Genomic DNA, 27327 nt, shown 5'->3' on the forward strand with positions numbered 1-27327 from the left:
GGCTTTTAGGACAGCTGTTCCCTCCTTTATCCTTTCAAGTATCTCACTGCTTTAGCTGGGTAAGAGTGAATTGGTAGTGAATTGATAGACTAGTCATGAGATGCTAGAGTGTAGTTTAATGTTTGATGCCAATTAGCAGTTGGGATTTTGACTAAGTAGCTACCTTTAGGTTATACTTGCTTGGGGTTGCCGGTGTCTACACTAGATGATACATGTTTTCTACCAATAGAAATACCAGTCGTGCATACGCAAAGGGTTTGTTTTCTTAAGAAAAATTTGACTGTCATCTCATGTTTTCAAGTGTTTGCCTTAGTGATGAGAAGTAATATTTTTAGTTTTATTTAGCAGAGATAAAAGTAGACTTTATGGATAAAACATAAATAAAAGGAATTAAAATAATAAAAATAGTAGAAATATTGGCAAGGATCATGCCTATTTGCATATTCAGTGAATAGCAAGCTCTGGAAAGCCATTTTTCCCATGCAGTATTTATTGTAATGTTTCATTTTTAAATTCAGCTGAAGAGCTAAACATGGTAAGATAAAGAGAGGCGACCTCTTCTGTGACTGAGTTGTAGAAATGTAAACGATAAAAGTCTATTTTGATGTTCAGAGAAATAGGCAGCAGGTTACATAAACAGGATTTAATTTTCTGGCGTACGGTAAAAGAAGTGGCACAATATGAAGATGCAACAAATTGTATTACTGAAAAAGTCGCATACTGAGTTTAAAGTGCTAATTTAACTAATACATTCAATGTGAGGAAAAATGAAGGAAACAGCAGAGCCTGCAGTTGTTTTATAAGATTTGACTTCATGTGATTCCTAGCTTTTCACATTTAATCTTTCACATTTAATCACATAAAATCTAAACTGAAGATTTTTTTCATTGTATAAAAATAACAATTGTGAATTTAGTAACAGCATTGATTATTCTCACCTTGTTTTCTAATGGTTGGATAGGTGGATAGGTAGACTGGTAATTTTAAGGCATTAAAACATTTACTGTTACTTCATTGATGCAAAGATTTTATATGAATTTTTTTAACTGCTGGATCTGAGTTATAAGTGAATACCTCTGCTGTGTTAGAACTTGTTTCGCTCAAAAGAGAAAAGTTTTGGGAAAGTAAAGAGTAAAACACAGTTCTCAGCAAATTTTATAAAGAACTTCTGAAAACTTATGTGAATATCACATTCACAGCCACTTGTACTTTGTCTTTTTTTTTATATCCAGAAAAATGTGAAAGAATTCTTTCCTGATTTGTAGGCTTATGTAAGCTCTTAATGACGCGGATCTGTTACTCACTGCTATCACATGTCTTTTAATGATTTTCTTGTAATAAACCATGACAGTCATAAAATTCTGGAATGAAATCTAGGCATAGGAGTAAAACCTACAGTAAATTCTCTTACTCACATTCAAGATAGTCTGTAGTATAGCTTTATTTCTGCCTGACCTGGCCATTAACTGTTTTATTTTGCTAAAATGTTATGTGCCTCTCAAAATCACCAAGAGCTTCTTTCACATGAAGTCCCTAAGTACTTTATTCCAATTAAACTTTTGTGGCTGAGCATTCTGTGTGTGAGCAAATAAATGGCTCTGGATGCTAATTTTTGTTCTTTTAGCTAAAAAGAATCTTCCAAGTGCACACTAAAAGCAGATATTGTTATGCTGTTTATACTCAAAGTATTAAAATCTCATATTTCCTGTAAGGACTTACCCTGGAAACACAAACTTCCTTTAAAAGAGACATTATTCCTTCAGGTCAGGAGGAACATAGCATTTTAGTCCTCCCGCTGAAGTCAGAGTTGACTACATGGTATATTGAAAATGTGTTTCTGCAGAGGCTGCAGCTGTTTTTTGAGGGTTTGGGGGTTTTTTTGTGTTTTTTTTGTTATATTTTCTTTTCTTTTCTTTTGTTTTAAATGAGATGTCCTTCACAAGCTCTGAATGCTTCTAATTTTAAAGCCAACCAGATTGGTTACCCTCTCTCCTGTGACAGAATTCTGAGTTTCAGGTCTGAGAAGAAAATGAGAGCTGCAAGTGAAAACTGAAATATAGTGGTAATGGCTTACCTGTCCAGGTGGTACTTCAAAAGTCTTAAAGCAAGTACTTGGGGACAGCAGGACAGTTATGTTGTGACACTGACAAAATATTGATGCCTCAAGTACTGAACTTGAACTCTTTCAGTGTTTTCATACAGAAAGTTTAGGTTTCTTCACTTGTGCTTTTTATACACATGATCTCAGGAAGCATTTCTCTGCATCTTAAACATATTTGTTCCAGTATGCTCGCACAGACATCAAGAGTCTCGTGTGTGGTGTCAGTTAATACAGTAATCACAAAACAATATCTTCTTTCCTTACATGTTTAGGACAACATCTCCAACTTTGATATTGTTATGGAGTCTGATGAGGGCACCTTCAGGCCATCTGGACTCGGGTTTACTGGCAATGCTAAAGCTCGGGACATCGTGAAAGAGATCATGACTCTGCTGCAGCCCATCAATGTTACAGCTGTTTATGACAATGCAGATGGAACAGACATTGATTACTGGATGAGAGACGGGGTGCCTGGTGAGTGTGCTTTACAGGTGACACTGCTCCTCCCATGCGGTGGCAAGCTGGGTGGGTGGTCTGGTGTTTTGAGAACAGTAAGAAATGCCTTCTCTTAAGGAATAAAATTTATTGTAGGTAAAATGTGGAAATGTTAAAATGTGACCAACAAAAATAGGACATAAAGTGCGTTTGAGCTGCAGTTTAATAATGGTGTAGATTATACGTAGCATAACATGCCTAAAATCTTCTTTTCAGCTTTAAGGATTTATTATAATTAATCCCAGACTGGTGGTTTATAAATAGTAAACTAAGGCAGAGGGTAATTCTCCAATGAAGAGCAAATATTTTTTTTAATTATTATTATTACTTTGACTTTGAAATACAGGGCTTTTTATCCCTGTTTTATATGCTGAAGAAATAATGTTTTTGAGACATGACATTTAAAAGGTTATGGGTCATTAAGGTGTGCTAAAAGGGTAAAATTACGCAAAGTTTGAAGTGATTTAGTGATTTAGGGAGTATTGTATCTGGTGTAGTATACGTGGAATATTATATCCAGTGAAGACCACCTTGTTGGCAAAGAGGCGTGCAAGCTGTCAGAGATCCACTGCTGGCAGCGCCCCTGTGCAGAAGACCCTGCATTAGCATGGGGGCTTGCAGAGCACAAGCATCCCAATTAGAGGCCAGCCTGAGTGAAGCCTTAGTGAATTTCCGTGGTAGTTTCCACACCTGATTAATAGTAGGAAGAAAAAATTTCATAACACTGGTGTTCAAAAAATTATGATCAGTTTTAAATTTTTAAGTTTCTTTTTCTCCATTGTTTTATGGCTGAAGTAGGCTGGCACATTTCTCATGCTAGTTTTACTAGTTGCCACTATATGCTTAGGACCTCTTAATATATGATTAACTGCCTTGATTTTCACCTGGTCCTGTGGAAGATGCAGTGGGTCATGGAATATATGCTCCTTATTTATGGCCAGAACACTTTGCTTTGTATACCTCTTCGGGTGTACAAAGATACCATATCTTGAAGAATGTAAGGATATCTAGTTCTCAAAGCAAAATAACTATGGTGGACACGAAGTATGGTTGAAGGGATATTTTTAAACAGCTAGGGATTCATCTTCAGATGGTGTGCTGCTTTCCGGATGAGGTGCAAGCTGCTCACTGCAATGTCATACATCTGTGACACTGGCCTAGGCACTCAGGTTCCTGGGCTCTGCACCTTACGTGATTATTAGGGCCATATGCTGAATTGAACTGAGAGACTGTAAGAGCTACAGAGAGGCTGTAGCGTGCAATGTCCTCCACAGCCTGTAAGCGCCCATGGAAAGACAACTGGTCCAGAATTTCAGACCAACACATCTGTGCTGTAGTTGGAATATGAGAACTCACCATACAGCCTATGTTTAGAAAATGCAACTATATCAGAACAATTTCTTAAGTAAATTATTTGGGATAAAATGTGAAGGGCATTACAGTCAGTTATCAGGGACTTCCATTGTGCTTCCTGTCTGAGGATGATAGATTATGAAAGGAGAGAGAAGTATTTAGCATTCAAATGCCTTATTTTTAGTTGATAATATGAGTGGTGCTTGTGGTGACAGTGTGTATTGAGCTCTTGTACCCCTCTGTTCATCAGCTGAGGTGGACCTGGAACACAAACAGCTACAGCTTGCTACGGTCCTTTTGATTAGTCCCCTGGGCTACGTGTGTAAAGTACACTGAGCAGGAGCAAGCCCTCTCCCATGGTCATCTGTGCTCCTCAGAAAGCATAAACTATGAAAAATACCTTAAACTGTAAGTTCTACCTTGGAAAAATGTAAATGCACCAGAACTGAGACCTCAGTTTTAAACCAAATCTGATTTGCTTTCCTATTGAAAATGTGACACATTAATTGATGATAGGATTTTTTGTGTTTGAAGTTTTGATTCATTTAACTTCCCATTAAGCAAACAAAAAAGTGTTCTTTGCAGCATAAAGTAACAGTAATTCTTTTTTTCCCCATCAAATCGCAGTGGGAAGAAATTACCTCCACTATAAGAATTTCAGCTGCTTTAGATTGTATTTTATACTGTACCAGGGAGAAGTCTGAGACATCTTGTAATCTTCACGCCTTGTCTGCAGTATTCTCACTGCTTGAGCGAGCCCGTACAGTACATAATAACATTGGAACAAATTGAACACTCTAGAACAGCTTTTATAATTTTGTCCAATTTAAACAAGCAGTCGAGTGTTGACACTTGTATCAGTTTTATTTAAATATTTTCTTGGAAATGCACTTGGTGGCTTTGTTTCTGCAACAGTGAGAAAAAACACGGTGTATTTCTTGAACAGTGAGAATGCTTTTTAACATAATTTCTCTAAAATTTGTGTCTGTTTTGGTGATAAATAGGGGGATTTTACCTTTATGGTTTTACTTGGGGTTTTACCTTCTTGGATGCAATTAAAATTCTGCTCGTCCTGCTCCTTTTGTTCTTAAAGGGCCACAAAGAGCAAATGTACATATGTATTTCAGAGCTGTTCATAGCTGCTGCTGAGGCAAGCAAAGGCTGTCCCACTCCCTATTCTCTGTGATTTCCAACATGTTTATTTTTAACTGATATGCAATGAAACATCCTTCATGATGTTAATTAAATGTATTTGTAAGAAAACAGTATCGACTATTCTGAGATTTCAGGATGAGAGAGGCCAGAAGACTTTCAGAGTGCTTTGCAAACCATAGACTGAAGCTTTGCTAGTACCTCTAGAGCATGAGCAAGGTGATCTGCACTGAACAGAGCAGTTTAATGCTTTGTGGCTGCTGTCTATTAGAAATATTTCCACCTGTGGCCTTTATGTCGGATTATTTTGAGAACAGTTCAGCCCATCAATGAGGAATGTCTGCATTATGTTTTTCTAGTGATAGCCAGTTTTTAGTTACTGAAAATACTTGTATAACATTTGTTTTGCTTTTTCATGAAGCATAAAACAAATGAAAGTGGGTTTTTTTGTGGAGTATATTTTAGGCTGTAGTTTTACAGTTTGAGGTGACTATTGGTCCTAAGACTGCTCATTTATTAATTATGGAATCATCTTCCTCAGATTTCTTTTTAAGGGTTTAATTACATGTTTGTGCTTAGTTAGGCATGTATCTGATCTTTGGTACATAAAGCTGTTTCTTTCCAACACTGAGTCTTAATCGATTTAGTCTGGCCAGAATGTGCAAATACAAGTGGGGTGATGGCTTGTTTGGGTTTATTTGTTAGGCTTCTTTGGATGCTTTTTCACAACAGACTTCTTCAGTGTCTGAAAGGGTTAAAAAAACATGAAGCAAGACCTACTAGACCAGCACTTAGGTATTTTTGTTGAAAAAGCAAAGTATCTGATGATCACAAGGATACTTGAACATGATTTAGACTGGTTCCTAAGGTAATAGCACCAGGGCTGAATCAGACTTCCCTGCAAGCCTTTAGAAACTGAGAAGGGGGAATGAAGTGATTATATTTGTGTTGTGGTATCCAGGGAATACTAGTTCAACTTTAGGTGTTAGGAAAGAAGAAAACAAGTGCTCTCCTACTTTTGCAAAGGGAAGGCTGACACAGTATTTCCAGGAGACCTGGTTCAAGGATACTTGTTTCTGCCTGGCTCATCAGGGAGTTTATCTGTTGCTGCAGTGCTTATGATGGGAACACTTGTCTGTCAGGAACTGAGCTGTAGCTGAGATCAAGCTGACCCAGGACATCAAACAACTCCCAAAAGGCATGTGGCAACTTTTCTATTTAAAATTCAACCAGTGACCTAAAGGTGAAAGTACTTTTACAATGTCAATCTGAACCTTTGTGTCTCTCTGTCTCCACAGTGACGGTATCTTGCTTTTTTGTTATATTACACAAGAGGAGGAATTATTCTTCTAGAAACTAATAAACCAATAATTCAGCTAACTTTAATGTTTCTTCAGAAATAAAAAATGCATTGCTAACACAATCTATTAGTCATTTTCTCAGAGGTGGCAAACAAATGCTATCATATGTAATTTCTCTTTATATTGTCATAGTGCTTCTTTATTACTTTAATCTAAAATAAGATGTATTTTGGCCCTTAGACACAGAACTTTGACATACATTACTTCCCTTCTTACTACATAAGAGGTCAAATACTTCAGTTCCACCCCTTTTACAGAGGATGCTGCCCACCCATTCCCATGTCCCCATCATCTGTTGTAGCAACAAAGTCTATTGCGAGCCTGCTGGCATGCTTGAGGCAAGCCTGCTTCTCTGCTCCGTGTCAGCCAGGGGCCTGTTTGAGAAAGGGCTGTAGTGGGAAAACTCCTTGACTTTGGGTTGCCAGATGGGCATGAAGAATGGGGTGAACTCTCTACTTACCAAGGTATAAACAGGTAAACTGTTCACTCTTGGCTATATCACTGTTTGGAAGCGATACTGCACTGTGATGCATGGAGCATTGCCCCTTAGCATATCTGCTTCATACTCTCTGCAGCCTTAGAGAGACTCTTTGGATCCAGTTTCTCAGCTTCTTTTTATTACCAACAGAATAAAAACTGAAAAGAAAAAAAAAGGAAAAATCAAATTTGCATAGTCTAGGACTTCATATGTCAATGCATAGATAATGGATGTTGCACCTGACAAAGACTTTTGTCAGACAAAGAAAAAAGATTTCCTTAAAAACATTTCCTTAAACATTAAATGTAACTTCTTCACTTTAATATGTAGCATTTGTGTAATTTATGATCTGAGATGTTTAGCATAGTGTGTCACTTGGAGTGTTCCAGTTATTTGATCAAATGACTAGCACAAGTGAAATGTTTCATGAAAAATTCCTAAACACTACTCACAAAACAAGCTTTACACACAATATTCCAAGTGCTTAGATGGTTTTTATTACTCCACAGGTGCTACATTTCTGTACTTGCTGAGTTCCCACTGCTCTGAACATGTGTTGAAGCATAACACCAACACCAGCCACTATGGATCTGGTTTATTTTTGTGTGAAAATGAGGGATAAAGGTCTTATGATCTACATCTTATGATCTACACTTATCTGAGTTTTGATCTGAATAAGTCTGAGATATATCAGCAGTTTGATAATTAGCAGTATTGTTTTGCCTTTTCCAGGTCATTTACTTCCTTTTAAAAGTCTCACTTTTATAATTCAAAAAGGAAATAGGGTGCATGAGTGTGTTCCTCTGCACAAATAAAATTTTCGGCAACTTGGGAGGTATTAAATTAAACCAGTGTGCTAAAAGAACAATTATAGCTGCTTGGCACTTGAAGAACCTACTATAAGTTCTACAGCTATTAGTACCATTTAAAGTCTTAATTGCAGTTCAAACTATGTGTATTAATCTGTAAAATAGTTCATCTATGTTCCAATTTATCATTGTTCCATAAAAATGGGCTTCTGAAATTAGAAATTACTCTAGAATAATTAAATGAATTTAATATGCAGCAACTTTTCATGAACGTGGATGCCTTAAAAGGCTCATAGTTTAATATCATATGTCAGTTATATTAGCCTTGCATATGACCTTTTCTGCTCTTAATAAAGTTAATAATGTATTTAAGACTAATCATTTAATGAGAGGAATAGTCTGTAGATTATAGTATGATTTCCTGTTAGTTGTGCTATTTGACTGCCAGATAAGCTTGACCATACTTCATATACAGTTCTTTCCACCTTTGTTGGGTTTGGGCTAGGGTCTTGTTTTGGCATATTGGAGTATGGGACTACTTCTAATGATCAACAGAAACCATCAGAATTGCAAGTTTGTTTATTGCACGTAGACTAGACACAGACCATGCAAATATTTAGCTGAGATAGTACTGTTGGAGAGAAGTATGGAGTTGGGTGATTATGCACAGGGCCTGAATGTCAATTTTACTGTTAATTTTAAGAGGGCTTCTGTAATATACTTCTTATCACAGACTGTACATTTGTAATGCAGGGACGCACGCTGGTCACGCCAAGTCAAAAATAATGTGTCATCTTTGGGGCAAAATAACTCATGATTGTAGCAAATACCTAAAAACTGCCCACTCACACTTATTTTGACAAAAATGAAGACTACTTCTGAACAAACTTGCTGAAATCGACCTCAGCTATGAACTCCCACTGTTCAGTAATATGTTTCATTAGAAATTTAGTAGAGACTGATAGAAATACCAAGAGAAAGGTTAACAAAAGCAAGGGTGAATACTGCAATTACTATCAGGGTAGTACTAAGTGGTTTTACTTCACTCAACATTAGTGACATTTTAGTGAGACCAAGATCATAAAAGAATTGCAAGAAGACTTGAAAGTCTGGAAATCGTACCTTACAGTGAGAAATGGGAGATGTTAAATCCCTCTCAGTTTATACAAAATTATGTTAAGTCATGACTCAACTGCAGCATACATATTAGGCTGGGATACAATTTGTCTGATTACAGCACCCTTCTCCCTTTTTTCAAAAAATAGTCCTTTAGTCATTCAGTCTGTCAAATCAATCTAAACAAATTCAAGGTGTAAGAAAGCAAACACCTTCCTCCAGTAAAGTCAGTGAGCTACAAAAGCACCTTGCAGACTGTGAATTCTCCATCATTTTGAATGTGCAGAATAACACTTGGGTGTCCTTCAAAAAGTAAAGGGTAATTCAAGCAGAAGAAATGGGCTTGATGCAGTAGATACAAGGTGAGGTTCTTTGCCGCGTGTTATTCAGAAGGTGTGATTAGATGGTAATGGGTCTTGCTGGCCTTAAAAAAAATCTGTGAATCTGCCAGTAAATCTTACAAGCATTTTCCGTAATGAAATAACTCCTTCATTTTATCCTCATCTATTTCAGACTGACTTTTTGAATATCAAAAGCTCTTGTATTTGATTTGTACAACATTTAGATAACCCTATTTACCATTTAAAAAGTAGAACTATTGTTACCTTGGCAATCCCAGAGGGAATTTTAACTGTTAAGCCAAAAATATTTGCAAAACTCTCTCATTCATTGCTGAACAGCTTGAACTTCTTATTTTTATTTCTAATTATTCTCTTTACTTGAGTATCTGTGATGCATTTTATTTGACAAAGTTTTCTTGGTGGTCACAAGCTAAGAATAACAGCACATTAGTTTAGCAGCTGCTAATGTTTAGCACTTACATTTATCTTCCAAAAAAAATGCAGCAAGGCAGCTTTAAAGTAATATTATAGGCATATTGCAACAGATTAGTTTGAAATACTGACATTCTGATTGGCTTTTATAATTCTAGAATTAGTAAAATTGTTCCAGTGCATTCAACATTGTACTAATACTAAATAAACTCATTAATCTAATTGTGAAAACTTAATCTAGGGTCTTTCAAATAAAATCATAAATTCTTATGGTTCTTGTACTTTTTGCCAAATGGACTTCTTTCTCTTAAAGATATTTTGTTACTGTTCCTTCTGTGAATATAAGTAAGGTTTGTTTATTTTCCTGCTTTTAGATCCCTGCTCTTCAAAAAATTATGTGGGGTGGATTGGTATAAAAGATCTTGTTATTAAATAGGTCCCTTCTGTAAGCACACAAAATTTTTAAACATTTTAAAAAAATCAGTAAATTCCCTCCTGCCACTCACCTTGTTAGTATGAGAATATGCTCTGTCTCAGAAAAGAAACACGGAAAAGTGTTGAACTGAGAATCTCATCTGGATTTAGGGTGTGGTTGTTTTTATTCTGGCTGTGCCTCTGAGAGGCATACTAATTCAGTGTCGTTTGCTGCATAGGAAAGCTGAATTCTCTTTCTGTGGGTGGGAATATTCTTTTCATATGGAAGTATTTGCAGTTTGTTGATCCTAAAAAAACAAGTGTCCTACATTAACACACAGAGCTCAGTGTTAATATGTTAAATATGCAGTTTGGAAGTACAAGGTATTTAGGCCTTAGAACTGTCCCTGACTTCACTGAAACTCATGCGAATAATGAAGTAAATATATAATAAAGGGTTTTATATGTGTCCTGCACAGAAGTTGGAGGTGGAAAGTATATACTGATAGAAAATAATGGAAGTTCAATGTGATTCTCTCCATTTCTCCATTTCCCTTTTTCAAATTTGACTATGAAAAATCAGACACATACATAGTGTGGATATATGAGTTTTCTAACCAAATGTGTAATGATCCAGAATGGCTGTTAAAAAAGACAGCAGAAATGTCTGTGGATTTATGGATTTTGTTCCTGGAAAACAAACTGTAATGGCATCAGGATTAAATCTAAATAAAAAAAATAAACTGTTCAGTAGAAAAGAATTCCAGGAAAACCACATGTAAGCTGCTCTTGATGGGTAGGACACAGGTTAAACCAATTAATATCTGGCTTGCAGCTCTCCTAGTAGTTTCCTATATGAAGTCATATGATGAGTGTTTCTAATAGGATTCTTCAGGGACCAGTACATCCTCCACTATTCAAAGTTTCCAATAGTGGTTTGGAATTAAGTTGAAAATCACAACTAAACACAGCTGATGTAATTTCAATTGGAATGATAAACAACAATCAGAAACATAGAATGGCTTGGTTGGAAAAGACCTTTGAGATCATTGATTCCAACCATATCTGTCCACTACTAAACCATATCCCTGACCACTTCGTCTACCTGTCTTTTAAATACCTTCAGGGATGGTGACCAAACCACCTCCCTGGCCAGCCTGTGCCAGTGCCCTTCAGTGAAGCAATTTTTCCTACTGTCTAATCTGAAGCTCTCCTCACGCAGCTTGAGGCCATTTCCTCTCATCCTATTACCTGTCGCCTGGGAGAAGAGACCAACCCCCACCTCGCTACAACGAAGGTGATCAGGTTAGTTTGGCAGGACTTGCCTTACATAAACCCTTGTTGACTGGGCCTGATCACCCAGTTGTCTCGCGTGTGCCCTGTGATAGCACTGACCTGCTCCATCATCATCCCTGGCACTGAAGTTTAGACTGACAGGCCTGTAGTTCCCTGGATGCTCCCTCTGACTCTCCTTGTAAATGGATGTAGTATTTGCCAACCTCCAATTGAGTGGAGCTTCCGCAGCCATCCAGGTTTGCTGGTATATAATGGAAAGGAGCTTGGTGAGCACCTTCACCAGCTCCTGTAATACCCTTGGGTGGATCCCATCCAGCCCCGTGGACTTGTGAATGTCTAATTGGTTGAGCAGGTATCTAACCATCTCCTCATGGATCATCAGAGCTTTGTTCTACTCTCCCTGTCTACTGGCTCAGGAAGCTGGGTACCTGGAGAACATGTTGCCTTGCTATTAAAGACTGAGGCAAAGAAGGCCTTAAGTCCTTCAGCCTTATCCTCATCCATTGTCATTATTGTTCCCCCTGCATCCAGTAAAGGTTGGAGAGTCTCCTTGGCCCTTCTTTTGTTATTAATGTATTTGTAGAAACATTTCTTTATTATCTTTCACAGAATTGTCCAATTTAAGTTCTAGTTGGGCTTTAGCCCTTCTGATTTTCTGCACAATCTCACTTAATCCTTGTAGTCCTCCTGAGATACCTGCCCCTTCTTCCAAAGCTCATATACTTTCCTGTTTTTTCCAAGATCCACACAGATCTCTCTGCTCAGCCAAGCTGGTTTTCTCCCCTGCTGGCTCATTTTTCGTCACGTGGGTATGGCCTGCTGTAGCGCCACCTGAATTTCCTTCTTGAAGAACATCCAGTCCGCTTGGGCTCCTTTGCTCTTTATGACTGCCTCCCAAGGAACTTTGTCAACCAGCCTACTAAACAGTCTAGAGTCTGCCCTCCAGAAGTCCAAGGTAGTGGTTCTGCTGACCCTCCTCCTTACTTCTCCTAAAAACGAAAATTCTGTCATCTCATGATTGCTGTGCCCCAGACATCCTCCAACCATCATATCTTCCAGAAGGCCTTCTCTGTTCACAAAAAACAGGTCCAGCGGGGCACTTTCCCTAGTTGGTTCAGTCACCAGTTGTGTCTGGAAGTTGTTTTCCACGCTTTCCAGGAAACTCCTAGACAAGTTCTTTTCTGCTGTTATATTATTATACTTCCAGCAGGCACCTGGTAAGTTGAAGCCTCCCGCAAGCACAAGGGTTATTGAACCTGAGACTTCTCCCAGTTGCTTGTAGAGTATCTCATCAGCCTCTTTGCCCTAGCTGGGTGGTCTATAGCAGACTCACACTACAATATCTGCCTTATTGGGCGTTCCACTGATTTTTACCCATAGAGGCTCAAATTGATCATCCAGCCAGAATGATCATGTTAGTGTGACTCCACTCTGTCCACTTTGTTCACACCTTTCTTTTACTGAACTCCCAAAAGAAGATGCATCTTTAGAAAAAAAACCACTTCCTTTGAGCCCTTGGCTACCCTATTGCTAATGTAGCCCCATATGTTGCCTTTGGTGTGATGAAGCCTCACTGGTGCCTCTTGTCCAGCAGAGCCTGCAGGTCCTGTTCTGCACTACCTTACTAGTGCACCTCCTGCCCATACTGTTGCAGTGGGTTGTTCTGTTCCAGTACAGGACTTTGGTTTTGTCTTTGCTGGATTTTCTGAGGCCAGTCAGTCAGACCACTCCTTGATTTTGAGCTCTCTGAACAACTCTACCTTACAGAATACACAACTGCTTCTTCCACAGATGTAGTGAAAATACGGACCATCCTTGCTGTCTGGGTAATGGCTGAAGATGCAAAGGGTACTAGCCTCATATTGACCCTTGAGGGTCATGCCATTCATAAACAACCACCAATTAGGCCTCAAACTGTTGATGGCTGCCCACTGAGCCCAGTGTTCCAGTCAGTTTTCCACCCACTTTTATTCCACCCCTCCGGTCCATAATTTTCCTGGGGACTGAGGTTAGTTTGTCTGGCCTACAGTTCTCTGGTTCTGCTGCTTTATATTTTACAAAGGGCATAATATTCACATAACTCTTAAGAGATGATATAAAGCAACCTCTCAGCACCTTTGGCCAGCTCCCTCATGTAGCCCACCTGGTACCATTTGCCCCATTTACTCAAACAATCCTTAGCTCAATCTTCCTATACCATGAGTAGTACCTATTTGGCAACTCTGCTGCCAGGCAAAGACCTGGGAGTTATTTTAAAGTTTAAACTGCAGTGATTACTTAATTACTATTGTTTCATTACTCACTAGCTAATATAGCAAATAACATAGCACTTCCAGGGCATTTTTGCCCACGCAAACTAGAAGTTTTACATGGAAAGGAGGCCATAAAAACTTCTTGACTGACTGTGCAGGGTGCATTGGAGGTTTGAACCAAGTATGGTTTTTATCCAGGATCAGAAAGTTTTTGTAAGTGACAGAGCTTTTGATATTACTCAGAAAAGTCATCCCTTCCTTAAGCAGAAAACTCATCACACTTGCATTAGCAGGTGACATTTTAGGTGTAAATGTCTGAGGCTTCTGAAGAATGCTTTTGATTGTAGACCTAGCTGAACAAATACAAAGCTTAGAAATCATCTATAGAGACATCTTCCTCAAAGGAGCAAGTTCAAAACTATTTCATTGGCACTCTCTTCAGGAAATAATTAACATTTATAAATTTTAGAGTGGGAACTCTTCTAACTGTTTGTCTTTAAACTGATTCTACAGATTTGGTCCACAGTGCTGATGAATTTCTGAAGAGTAGAATTTATTGAACGCCTTTGGGTTTTTTTTCCTAGATATCTCTCTTTCCAATGAGACTGTGTGTTTTTGTGTAATAATTCTAGTCAATTCAGCCAGCAAAACACTTAAGTGTGAAAGGAATTGAATATACATTTATATTTTGTAGCTGCAAACCCTCACTGCATAGGGATTCAAGAGAGAAGGTACAGGGTTACTGTTCTGGCTCCAACATGAGCTGCCATAGGCACCAAACAGTTCTGTGCTTCCTCAGTTTCCCTAATGACAGCAATTACATTAGGGATGCTGAGTAGCTACTTTTTGTCTGTATGGTGCCATGAAGAAGAAGGAGTCTTCAATACCTTCCTAATTAAGCTGTTCTGTCTTCTGCTGGAATCATCAGACCTTGCATTTATTTAGCACAGGAGCAGCTTTACCTGATCAAATGTGTAAATTAAATGTGTGTAAATTAAATACCAGTGTATGTGGGAAGACCTTCCTATAAATATGTTTTGTGGACATGTAAACAAATCTGTCTTCAGGGACAAAGCATGCACTGCACCTTAACATGAGCAACAGTTTATTTAAATTCTTCATTCAAAGAGCCAGAAAACCTAATTAAGAATTATTATCCATCAAGGCCAGTCCGTCCACACCTCTCAGCTTTTTGCAGTGCCCATGACAGCACTGTCTCGGTCACCATGCAGGATTTGGAAATCCACCAAAGAAAATGGCCACTTTTCCTGTTTAGTTGGCTAAACTTCATTTTAAAATAGTTCTGTTCTATTCATGATATTAAACCTGAGCAATGACCTTCAGGGAGTGAAGAATTTTTGTAGTTGTTGCTGCTGCCTTCAAAGAAAGCTGAAGTAAAGAAATAGGTGAAAGCAGGAATTTTCAGACTTGGATCTCCAGACTCCCGAGGGGTTGTGGGTTACCACTAAAAATGTACAACTTCATCTACTGCTAAAGAGAGAGCGAGTTTATTGTTAGTGGGATTGATTGTCTATTGTCAGTTCAGATCATCAATTCATCCATGTTTCAGAAAATGTTTATGGATTTTAAAACTGGAAGCAGTTGAAAACTGTTATAGAAGGGAAAGAGGTTATGCAGCTTCGTTTCTTGAAGGGTAGAGACATGAGTTTTAGAGTATTTGCATATTTACAGCTATCCCTAGTTCCCTTGAAGACGTGTACTGTACAAACACCTCACTGTTTGGAAGCTACTAGAAGCAACTTGCAAAAGCGGAGTAGAGATAACATGGCAGAAAACTTGAAATATCTGAGGACAGAGGTTATTGTGAAGAATCCTAAAGTAAAGTGGTTTTGTCTAAACAAGGATCATCTGGTTTGCCTTCCTGCTTTCCCTTTTCCCCAAATCCAAACTCACAGCAACAATGAAGTAACAGTGGAAGGTGCTGGGAGTAGGCTGAGAAACAACAGTGCTCAGTTGCCCATCTCTGAGCAGACAGATGTGGAGAAACAAAAACTAAACTTAGCACCCATAAAGTCAAAGAAGTGGTTTTCAAAATTTTTATGCCCTATATTCCCTGAATGGGAAACTTCTAGGGGTAGGACTTTTAACAATATTTTCTACACATACATGCATTGCAGCTCCTGTGAAGTATTTATTAATGGGACATTTTTCTTATGTAATGTTTGTATTTCTAAGCTGTCCATAAAATGCAATGAGGTTACTCCAGAAGCTTGATGTCTAGTTTAATGCTGCATGTAAGGTCCACTTGGAAAAGTGATCCTGACTTTTCCCTCTGCCTCACAGACCAAACTTGGCTGTAGTCATAGGTCAAGTCAAGCACCAGAGAAAGAAGATCTGTAGTCTGTTAAGGAGCTATTTCAGAAATGCACATAAACAGACAAGATTTCAAAGACCCACAGAGCTGGCAAGAAGGTCTCCAGAGAGCTCCTAAACATCCTCCTTTCCAACACGATCTTTTCAATGCGTGTGTTATTTCATTCATGTTTGTTTATGCTGTTTGTGAAGACTTACATTACTTACACTTAATGGAAACATTATAGACCAACTGCTCTGTCCCAGTACTATTCTTAGTGCTTAGAGAGGTTTTTCTAATATCTAACCTAAGTCTCTGCTGCTGCAATTTAAGTACATCAGCTCTCATTTCTTTCCATTATGAACCCAGATACATGGTTATTTCTTTTCTCTTGCAGCAGGCTTTTATGTGAAGGTTATTTTTTAACTTTCTTTTTGTAATAGTTTATACTTGCCCCTAGTGATCAACATCATGGAGGATTTTTTAAGTGCCCTCAGTTTGTGAAGACTGCTTAGCAAATTCTCATCTTGCCTTCAGTGCCCAGGCTGTACATCCCCTTTCCTGTTAGCACAGGAAGATTCTGCTCCATTGTTTTGGTCTATAATGAAAATATCAAATAGCCTCAGTCCCCTGTGGTGCCCCTACTCTATACATCCTTCCCTTTTTAAGTCCCTAAGTTCACCATACACCCAGTTTGGACCAGCCTTGTAATATACATCATTTTCTTGGTCTCTTCCGGTGTCCTCAGTCATTAATGTAACTTCAAACTTTTGCACATGTTTTATGGAATCAGAAAGTTAGTTCAAAGGGAGCCATCATATGTCCTGAGGACACAGACTGAGGTGCTGGATCATACTATGTTCTGGTGGCATCAGAAAAACACATGCTTTCATGATTGACATGAAAAGCACTGATCCCAGGGGTATGTTTTGGGGTTTCCTCATAGTTAGAATGCATTGCAGAAGTAGTTTCTGTAGGCAGATTGGCTCTTTATGCCTTTAAGGAAAGAAAGATATTGAGACATGTTGATTTGCATAAAAAAGATGTGTTTTTATTAAATTGTAATAGAAAATAATGATATGGTGAGTTCCACTAGGAATAAATATTTAGTTAATATTTAGAACAAATATAGAAACTATTTTTTTAAGGTTTTTACTTCATATGTGTATTAAGGCAAGAAAATGACCATGACCGGTTGTATTTGGTTTAACTTTTTATTTCAAACATAAATTTAAAAAGAACGGACTGCCGCATGGAGAAAGGTCTGGCAAAAGCTGTGCAATATAGTGATACAAATGCAAGTTCCTATTCAGAAAATCTATAAACTGTTGATGGCTGGACACATGTACTGAAGAAAGAGACCCTGTTTCCCCTATTCTTTCTCACAACATTGGCTGCTGCCAGAGACAGGGTAGCAGGCTGTCTGAACCTCTGGGTTTTTTCCTACAGCTCTTTTTATGTTATAAGTAGTGCTAATCTGCATGTAGTCTAAATAGTGCTAAATAATCTGTGTAGCCAGGCTCACAGTACTTTTTGCAGTCAGTGGCCTTTTAGATGCAGGAATGCTCTGCATGTTATTTAAAGAGTTAGATGTAAATTATGATGAAGTCTTCCCTTTGAGCTTTTGTTTCCACATAACATAAATCTGAGGCTCTTGTCCTGCAGCTGGGTGGCTGCAGCTTCCCACTGCAGCACTTGGCCTGAGCTGAAAGACAGCGTAAGGCCAATAGGAAGGGGGAGAGGGAAAATTAAGTGGCTAGGGTAGTGCTGTGTGAAGTCTTAAGCCTTCAGCTTTCTGGGCTAGCTACTCTCAAATAAAAGCATCTTCTAGTTTGTTTCCAGATTTAGGCCAGAGATGAGCTGGGAATATTAATGATGGCAATGATCATTATTAACGGCTTGTGTATTATTTATGTTCTGTGCTTTAAAAATACTAACCAAATCTGCAAGCAGACGAGACGTTGCAACAGCAGCCCTTGGCTTCTGAATTACAGAGACTCTGAAATAAGCTGAATGGGTCTGGAATTTAAGAAGTTCTTAGTGTCTTTGCATTTGTATTTCAGAGCAGAATTAAGTGTACACGTGTATGTGTAATATGTACAGATGTCACCAAAAGAAGTCTTTAGAAAAATGCTGTTGAAGGTTAGACAGTTGTTGGGTTTTTGTAGCACTCAGGCTTTAACTGGTGCGTCTCACAAACCAACCTGGACCCTTGCATTAATAGCAGCCCCTAGAGAAACAGCAGCAGTCTGTAGGCTGTAGTATGTGGCTACACAGTCTACATCAGTTTCAAGCAAGCCATAGCACAGTCTTGTTTAGTGGTCTCTGTTCGCCTGTATGCAGAAAGCTGCAGAAAGAGATGATGACTAATGCTAAAATCCCTGGTACTGGCAAACCCTAAGTTAATTCTTGAAGTGTTTTTTTATTTCCCCATGTTGGGGAGATTCCTAAACTCTGTTCACGGAAAGTGTCACTGCCAGCCTTGAAAATTGTTATTTGCTCTCCAGCCACCATTACTCTGGAGCTCATAGCTGCCAGCACCATTAATGAAATTGAGTCTGACAGGACAGCTCTCACTCTCTCACTGTGCTGGAGTATAAGAAGCACAGGCTGAGTGTGTCAGTGCTTCAACACTCCACTGAAGCAGCTTGTTTTCTTGGCCTGAACAATTTTAGCCCTTCTAACTTATAGCTAAGAAACAGGTTTCGTTGTGCAGCTAAAGCTAATAGGCAAGTTTTAGACATTTTAATATTTAAAACATTCCAAATTATACACACCTTTAATTTTAAATCCCTAGCATGAACTGAGTGGGAATCATTGAGGCAAGTTAGTTTGTCTGCCTGCCTCTTCCTCTAGTCCCTAATTACCGTGAGTACTTCTCTTGTCTACCAAAACCTGTTGACTAGATTTTAGGGCAGATGTTAACGTGCAGTCACAATTAAAAGCATACACACTGGATGCTGTTGAGGCCTCTGAGTGCTCTGCATTTATGTCTTTTATTTCAGGACACTTGGGGGAAAGAAAGAATCATCACATGGTTAAAAAATGTCATTTGCTTTATTTCTTCTTTTCCTCCTCTCTTTCAGTCAGACAAGTAGCTGCCAGGAAATCTGTTAATCGTAAAATGATTTTCAGACATGGTGCAGTGTTTTTTGAGAACATTATCTTGGTGTCTATAAAAACTTCTTCACTCAGTATACTCAACCTAGTAACAATTTCATTTCACTATCCCTTGGCACAAGTAATGACTTCAGGTTTCTAATTAGAGAGCAAATCGTAAGGGGCTGTGTGGTCTTCGGGGCCTGTGCTAAGAGAGCATTAAGAAACACGCCTATAATATAACAGGCGTGAGAGCTCTTGCCTGCCAAGTCAGCTCTTCTGCCCTTGTGGGAATGGGCAGGATTGCTGTTTTGCCCGTATCATGTGTCAGTCCTTCCAAGCTGCCTGTGTCTTGCCTTCGCCTCCCTGACCTGTGTGAATTGTGGCTTGGACCCCGCTCTCAGTCCTCCTTATAGCTCAACTGGGCAAAAATGTCTGCTTTCTGTTTGAGATGTAGAGCATCCTTTCTGGGGCAAAAAAAATAGGACAGTATTGAATACATGTCCCCATCATGGATGGTGTTATTCCATGCCTTTTGCTGCTTTTATCCAGTCATTCTCTTTCCCTTTTTGATTTCCAGTGCATTTGAAATTCATTGAGACAGGAAAAAGTGTGATTACTCTTTCACTGTTTCAAAAAGAGGATATTTGACTGCTCCATTTGCTAAAATAGACGTCTGTAAAGGCACTCTGGGTGCCTCTTCTAATTCCAGATAAGCCTTAGGCTCTCAATAGGCAGCACAAGACAGAATCTAATTATTGAAGTAATTATTATTGCCTTCTCTGCTACACTGTGTTTTTCCAAACCCAGAGCCACCTTTTGAGTCACAGCTGTGGACCCTGCTGGCAACAGTGGGACATGATGGCAGCCTGTCAGCCTGGGAACAATTTGACTGTACTTACCTGGAATGAGTTACTTATTTAAAATCTCACTTGTCTATTTTTTGACTGTGAAAAGGATATGTGACAATGGAAAGGCTTTCCTTCTTCAATCAATGCGTTCTGATTTCAATGGCTGCATTTCTGAAAAAGTGCTGTCTTTTTCACCATTTCTGAGGCACTTGATATAGTTAAGTCTGAGGTTAGACTGCCCAGGACTAATAAGACCCACTAGTTTTTCTTCTGTGTAAGCCCTTGAAGGAGCAGGAAATAGACTATTCAACCAATACTCACATAAGACTACTTTCTAATGATGGATTTTAAAGACAGAAAAAGCAACCTCTTTTCCTTCACCATAAAATGCCTGCCAATTTTTAAATTAATATGTAAAAGTAAAGTGGGGATGCAAAAGTAAAATACATATTGGTCAGACTGTAAACATTTGGCATTCAGATGTTATTTTTAGGAAAGACCTTTAATTCACATTTGAGCAAGTAGTCATTACAATGCTTTTAATATTGCAGCATGCCATTGCATTTTGCAAGTGCACATTTGGCTCCTGAAAGGTTTTAAATTATATGTAGGTTGGGATATGTGCATGTGTGAATGTATGTATGTGTTTGTTATGTAAAAAAGTATCCAATTTATGAAAGGAACCAATTGTCATATCGACTCTTTTCCAATGTAACTTGAATATTTGGAATTTTTTGATAGACTGTAAGGTTCATCTATGTTTTCAGACTTCTCTTAATGCTGAACATACAATAAGAAACATTTTAATTGATTTAAGAAATGTATATTAGTACAGTTATCAAAAGAAAGGCAAGTTGGTGAGGATAAAGATCTAAATCCATCTAATCTGGAATTAATGCCCCAAGTGTGGGCCACGTTGGATTCTGGTTATGAAAACTTGCATTTGGGAAACCTCCTATGAAAAGCAAGTGTAGCAATGGAGAGATTAAGATTTTGGTTTTGAACAAATATGTTCAATTCTAATTTCTCCCTATTAAAATAATTCTACTCATGCAGTAATAATCTTGCATAGATCACATCACTTCTAGGCTGCTAACAGTCATCATCACTGGCTCTGTTTCCCCTTTGCATTAGACTATAGGTGGTGTTTGTACATAGCACCATGAACAGCTTTACAAGAGGAAGTTTGCACTTCATTTCTTTGGCTACATCCAAATTGAAATAACGTTGATTTATACATCGGCAAACACTATTCTTAAGTTTTAGCATGGTCACAATATATCAGAAGGGTGGTAGAGAGTATTTAAACTAATAGAGGTTCATTTATTCTGTATTGTGCAGAGTCTGGTAACTGCTATCAGATTATCTACATTTTTTGCATCATATGTAAAATGTACCATTTGGAACTGCTCATGAAAATTCTGTAAAAGTTGCCCCAAACAACCCAAGCATACAGTTTAAAATGGAGCCTTGAACATTGTTATTCCCAGGCAGTGAAATATATGTGTTGATTCTTGATTTGTGCAGTAATGCGAATGCAACAGAGATAGTCAGGAGGCACCTGGAAGAGGATTTTCCAAGCTATGCTCACATTTCAGCACTGGGTGCAGCTGATGCCTTGTTCAGCTTCTGTAAAGTTTCACCCAACCAGTATTGGGGTTTTTTTTGTTGTTTTTTGAAATGGGACCTTCACCTATGTAGATTCAGTGTATAAATAAAAAAAAAAAATACACCTACCCTCAAAATTATAAGAAAACAGCACATTCTGTGCATGGTAATACAGAGAATGGAGTAAGCCTCACTTTAAGGCAAATGCTGTTTCAACTTTCTGGTATGACTGAAGGTCTGTTGCTGAAAGCAAGCAGGTTAACCTTTCAACTTAAAATTAATTGTCATCTTCACTTAGTGTTCTTCCTAAGCTTGTATGACTTGTGTTTCACTCTTAATATATTTGGATTCTGACAAGTCACTCACTGTGTTTGCACCGTGGCAGAATAGCTATCACAGCAACTCATATTTAGAGGCTGAAAATTCATCCTAGTTAGAGGCATTGCTTTATTTACTCTGTCATCTTCGAGGATGAGTTCTGCTGTATGGATTAGCCAGAGCCCACATACAATTAATGATACACTGGAAGAGACAGAGCAGGTGTAAGGAATTCCTGTCCTTTCTTCCCTTTAATTTCTCCCTTTCTTTTCTGAATAGGACCCTGTGTAATTTCATGAAACATTAAAAACCAAAGATTCTGAGATTGCAAGCAGCAGTATTGCAGCAGGTGTTTTCATTGTACCTTAATTCTGGGGTTTTTTTGTTGAAGTATGTTGTTTCTTCACAGTTTTGCTGACAAAAATAAGCAATTTATTGCTTAAGACCATTTAATCATTAGAATTGCTTATTTTCCTTCCTGCTACTTTGCCTTCACAGCCTGTGAGACAACATTATCTATAGACCAGAACGGGAAGGATTGCTATAGTTTTGTTTCAGAAATGGCTCAAAACTTCTAGATCTGAACAGCTTTGAATGTTGCAATAAGATCAGTTCTGAATTCTGTTTCAAATACCTCTCCTTTTTGCTATTAATGAACTAGCTAAATATACAAGATCCAACACAAAAATAACCCAGGACTACGCTTGTGACTCCTTTTATTTAACAAATTAGGAAAATCAACTATGACCAATTTCAGAATACTTCCCTTCTGAGTTGACACACAGCTGCATATGGTGCTGCCAATGTTCAAAGCAATTCTGCAGATCATTTTCTGAAAAGCTGTTGAGGACCTTGTTTTTGCTTTCACATCTTCTGCTGAGAAAAAATGGGTTCCTTTGAGCACTGACTTGATCTTTGGGTTCTCTTCACTTAACCTCAGTCAACAACTGAAAAGTTTCTGTTACAAATTTCTTCAGTTTGAGAAGAAGCTTGGTGTTAAGTCTCTGTTCACTCTTGCACACCAACATTTTCTGAGTGAGGGTAAGAATATGCCTATATTTGAACACGTGTGCACTTGTACTCAGTGAAGTAATCAAGTTGAGCCTTGTCTCACTGTGACAGGTTAGAACATGTTCTATAACCATCCCTTTGTCTCTCCCCTCTCACTCTTGGTCCCTGAACTGTAGGCTTAGTCTTGGGTTCTTTTGTGTCTTCATAGACTGAAGGAAGAAGGTATTTCATCACCAATATCTGGAACATCTAGTATGTATTAGGAAATAACATATATTGGTTTAAAACTCAAGTATGCATTAATCAGAGCAACAGCAGGTGTTTTGAGGGATATTTTACTATCATAGTCTTTGTATTCTTCCAACCTTCTCTAATGGCCCTACATCTAAAATCCACCATGACCTTGAAGAGTTTGATAATCTCAATAGGGTATAACAGTAAAAAGCCTTCCTTTTCCTGTTGATGTGGTTGTATAACTGTACAGTTGCTGTTTATATGATGTAAAATATAACAGGCTTACAGTAGGGTGACGATTTGTTTTCTCATAACTAGTGAAGCACCAGGATGGTCATTAACAGGCTTTGTTCACTGTCTGTGCAGAAGAGAGCTCTGCTTAGTCAGGTCTTATGAATACTGGTATTTCTAGGAGTCATCTACATGCTGGGTAGGTCCCCACAGGAACTTTGTGGTTAAACATCCAGTCATGATGGTATGTGGAAGGGTAGGTTAGAGTCTAGACTGTTTAAAATATTTCATATCAAAACTAATGCTAGCAGTGGAAATGTAACAGTAATCTCATAGTAGAAAATGGATAAGTAATACAGCAGTCAACAATATTTTGTTGTCAATAAATGCAGAATAATGCAGTACATGTGCTATGCATACATGACAACAGGATCCAGATGAGTTATTTTCAAGAAGAAATATGTGGGAATCACTGTGGATAATTGTCCAATTTTATTTTTTTTTTAAAAAGAGCCTTGCTGATTTCAGATAGAGGGTGGATGAGTGGAGGAAGAGCTTCATCTGTTTATTTTTTTTTTAGTCAAGGGCTGCTTATGATATTATTTTAGAGTCTAGTCAACCCGTGCTTTATGGAATAGAACAAGTTCCTTCCCTGAGACCTCATTTCACAGGATTTTATGCAAGTTTAGATTGAATTCCCAGCTGTCACCGGTCCTCTGCTGCAATGAGTGAAAGGTTAATGCATTGCAAAAGTAACTGTGATAATCCTGAGCTGTAATTTAGTCTGTTTAGTGTATCCCGAAGATTAATTCTCAAGTGCATTAAGCAAAACAAGAAATAATGCACACTTCGTATTGTCTCACTTACACTGTAGTCTCATTTAATTAGCCAGTGAGAAAAACGACTGAAAGCTTTCCCTTTGCCTTGTTGTTTGAATCATGAATTTTAAAGACTTGAGAGAATGACTCAGGAGGTGAAACAGCAGGGCTTCTGATGTCATTTATAAGCTCTGTACTGGAAACTATTTCAGTGTCTGAAGACATGAAACTCAAGCAACTCAGCATGTAATTTCATCATTTGAGACTAAATGACAGGAGAACTAATGCTGTCAGCACCCCACTAAACAGCATTAGAATTCTTCATTGCCTCTGCTTACTTGAATAATGAGTAATGAAATAATTGGCATTAAAGCTGCCCATCAGTTACAGGTTATTCCATGAAAGAAGAGGTTAATATGTGCACCAAAATAGATGCAATACATGTCTGAAATAATTGGGTTTTCATTATAGTAATAGTTCTGAAGACTGTGTTTAAGTAAGGGCAGCTCACAAAACACCTGTGCACAGGGCCTGCAGCTCCAAGGATGCTGTTATATGAGGGGGGAGGGGGATTTCCAGCCAACCCATCCCAAACTGAACTACCATTGCAGCAGACTTACTCCCTGACCACTTAAGATTTGTGTCGTCGAGTTTTAGGAAGACACAAAATGAAAATAAAAGACTAAGAAGCCATGTTCCTGTTCATATCTTTTATGGCTTTTCTTTGGTAGCTCTTTGACACATACTCTTCAAAGGAAAAATCATGTGTCTCCCCATGTCTGCCCTACAGTTTTGACCTTTCAAAATGTCTTGAGCAGCAATGCTTCAGCTATGAGATGTGAGAGGCTATTGATTCTGTTACTGTATGGACATATGTGTTTCCCCCAACCCCCATTTCATTTGGGTTCAGCAAGGCTAAGTGTCAGGTCCTGACAACTCCATGAAATGTTACAGGCTTGGGGATTAATGTCTGGAAAGCTGCCCATCAGAAAAGATCCTGGGAGTGCTGGCTGACAGATGGCTGAAGATGAGCCAGCAATGCCCAAGTGGCCGGGAAGGCCAGTGGCATCCTGGCTTGTATCAGAAATAGTGTGGCCAGCAGGACCAAGGAAGTGATTGTGCCCCTGTAGTTGCCACTGGCGAGGCCACACCTTGAATACTGTGTTCAGTTTTGGGCCCAACTCTACAAGAAAGACGTTGAGATGCTGAAGCATGTGCAGAGAAGAGCAACAAGGCTGGTGAAGGGTCTGGAGCACAAGTGTTATGAGGAGCAGCTGGGGGAAATCAGGTTGTTTAGTCTGGAGAAAAGAAGGCTAAGGGAGACCTTATTGCTCTCTACAACTACTTGAAAGGAGGCGGTAGCACTGGTGGGTGTTGGTCTCTTCTCTCAAGTAACAAGTGATAGGACAAGAGGAAATAGTGGGAAGTTGCACCAGAGGAGGATTAGTTTGGATATTAGGAAAAATTTCTTTACTGAAAGGGTTGTCAAGAATTGCACCACTTTGCCCAGGAGTCAACATCCCTGGAGGTGTTCAGAAGGCATGGTGGATGTGGTGCTTAAGGACATGGTTTACTTGGCAATGTGAGGTTTATGATTAGTTTCAATGATCTTACAGGTCCTTTCCAACTTAAAGAATTCTGTGATTCTGTGCACAGGAGCACAAAGCTGAGTTAGTCTGGTGTGAGGGGGAGAATGCTCTTATCTTCAGTATTTATGCTTACCTGGTACATAGCAGCTTTTAACTGCAGAGAAGATTGTGACATGTCCCTTTGCCCCTTTTCCTCCTATTTGTAGGGACTCAAAGCAAAGGAAAAAGACATATATTTCATCAGGTCTTGCTTTATTTCCAAGACATTGTGGTTTTACTACATTCCTGAATAATGTCATTGGCATTAAAAAGAACCGAGACTGGAATGAACTTGATAATGAATTAAAGGAGTTTTTCTTGTTTCTTAAGGAAAAAGCAGGAAACAAAAGCAATCTTTAATAGATGGGAGAAAAAAAAAAAAGAATCTGTCTTTTGTAGGAAGATCACTGCAGAAGTAAAAATAAGGTTTCAGATCAGGTGTTTGTGTCAAAATCTTACTACAAGCAATGTCTTTGATAGAATGCAGATTTGTCTTGACAGGGAGATGAATCTTGAACACATAAATACTTGGAAGATGTAAGAGATACACAGAAGTTATCTTGCAAAGCTTTCTTTTAGCTTTGTAAACTTTTGGAAACCCTGAGCAAAATATTCCTTATTAAGGCATTTCCAGCTTTGCTGTTAAGAGGTGGTACAGCTTGCTCCACAGGGCACTGGTGTAGGCATCTATTCCTTTCTCAGCTGCCGTGAGAAAAAGAATGTGCCATTTCATCTCTGCATGCCTCACTCATCTTACAGACCCTCTTGTCTGTTGAGAGTGTGTGTTCTTCTCAGCTGAAGTCTTTTGTTTTTTAATTGGAGAGGTAAATATACTGTGTAAAATAGTGGAGTGTCAATTCTGTCTGCTCCTCTAGGGACTACTGTGAAATGAAACCTAAAAAAGTTATGCATTTTTGTAATTCATTAGCATATAAATTTCACTGCACATGAGAAGGTAAGTTTAGAGGTCAGTATCCCAAAGATCTAACTGTGGTATGGAAGACCCAGCCCACCCAAGAGAGGTTACACAAAGGGAGGAATTACTCCTTGCATCTGCTAGTTTCATGGGATGATTATGTTGTGAAGTTTACTACAAGCAAAGACAACTGGAAAGCCCTTGCCTTACAGCAAATGTAACTGACTTCAAGACTCAACATTTGGCTTCCTTTGGCAATTAAATGCTGTTTGTTTGAAAAGAAAGAAAATGTGAGGAGGGATGTAATGCAAAATGTTTTGCACTGGAAAAGCACTCTGGTGTTACTCTGTGCTTTCCCCCTTGAAGATGTCTGTGTTTGGGAAATTACCTTTGTAATCATTCCTATAAACAGTAACTGATTTTTCAATCATTGTTTGCACAAATGACAATAATTTAAATGCTTAAATATCTGGCAACAGAGTTTAATCTAATGATGACTTATCACAGCAGTTGTATGAAGGCAGGAGTGCCTGACAGTGACTGACAAGAAGTAGTGGTCATCATTAACATGGTCATCATTCATACCAGCATCACATCTTCTTAAGTCAGAAAAAAAAAAAAAAAAAATGGTGGCAGGCAGTTTATTTATATTACACAGCCGGTTACTGAAGATACATTGTCAGTATCAATTACAAAAGC

The 27327-nt window shown here is 38.5% G+C and overlaps 1 protein-coding gene across 2 annotated transcripts in view; it reads left to right on the top strand.

Moving 5' to 3' along the window:
• CPQ (carboxypeptidase Q) overlaps nt 1-27327 on the top strand; it is a 135466-nt gene that overhangs the window by 101046 nt on the left and 7093 nt on the right. Inside the window, exons 6-7 of one of the 2 annotated variants that reach the window (XM_069854407.1) lie at nt 2374-2575; nt 6244-6300. In XM_069854407.1, coding sequence (XP_069710508.1) covers nt 2374-2575; nt 6244-6257 — 216 coding nt within the window. In that variant the 3' untranslated portion in view covers nt 6258-6300. Of the gene's footprint in view, nt 1-2373; nt 2576-6243; nt 6301-27327 lie in introns of those variants that run through there. The other variant, XM_069854406.1, reaches the window with a different exon arrangement.

Source organism: Phaenicophaeus curvirostris, chromosome 3 (genome assembly GCF_032191515.1).
Source record: "Phaenicophaeus curvirostris isolate KB17595 chromosome 3, BPBGC_Pcur_1.0, whole genome shotgun sequence".
Lineage (NCBI taxonomy): Eukaryota > Metazoa > Chordata > Aves > Cuculiformes > Cuculidae > Phaenicophaeus > Phaenicophaeus curvirostris.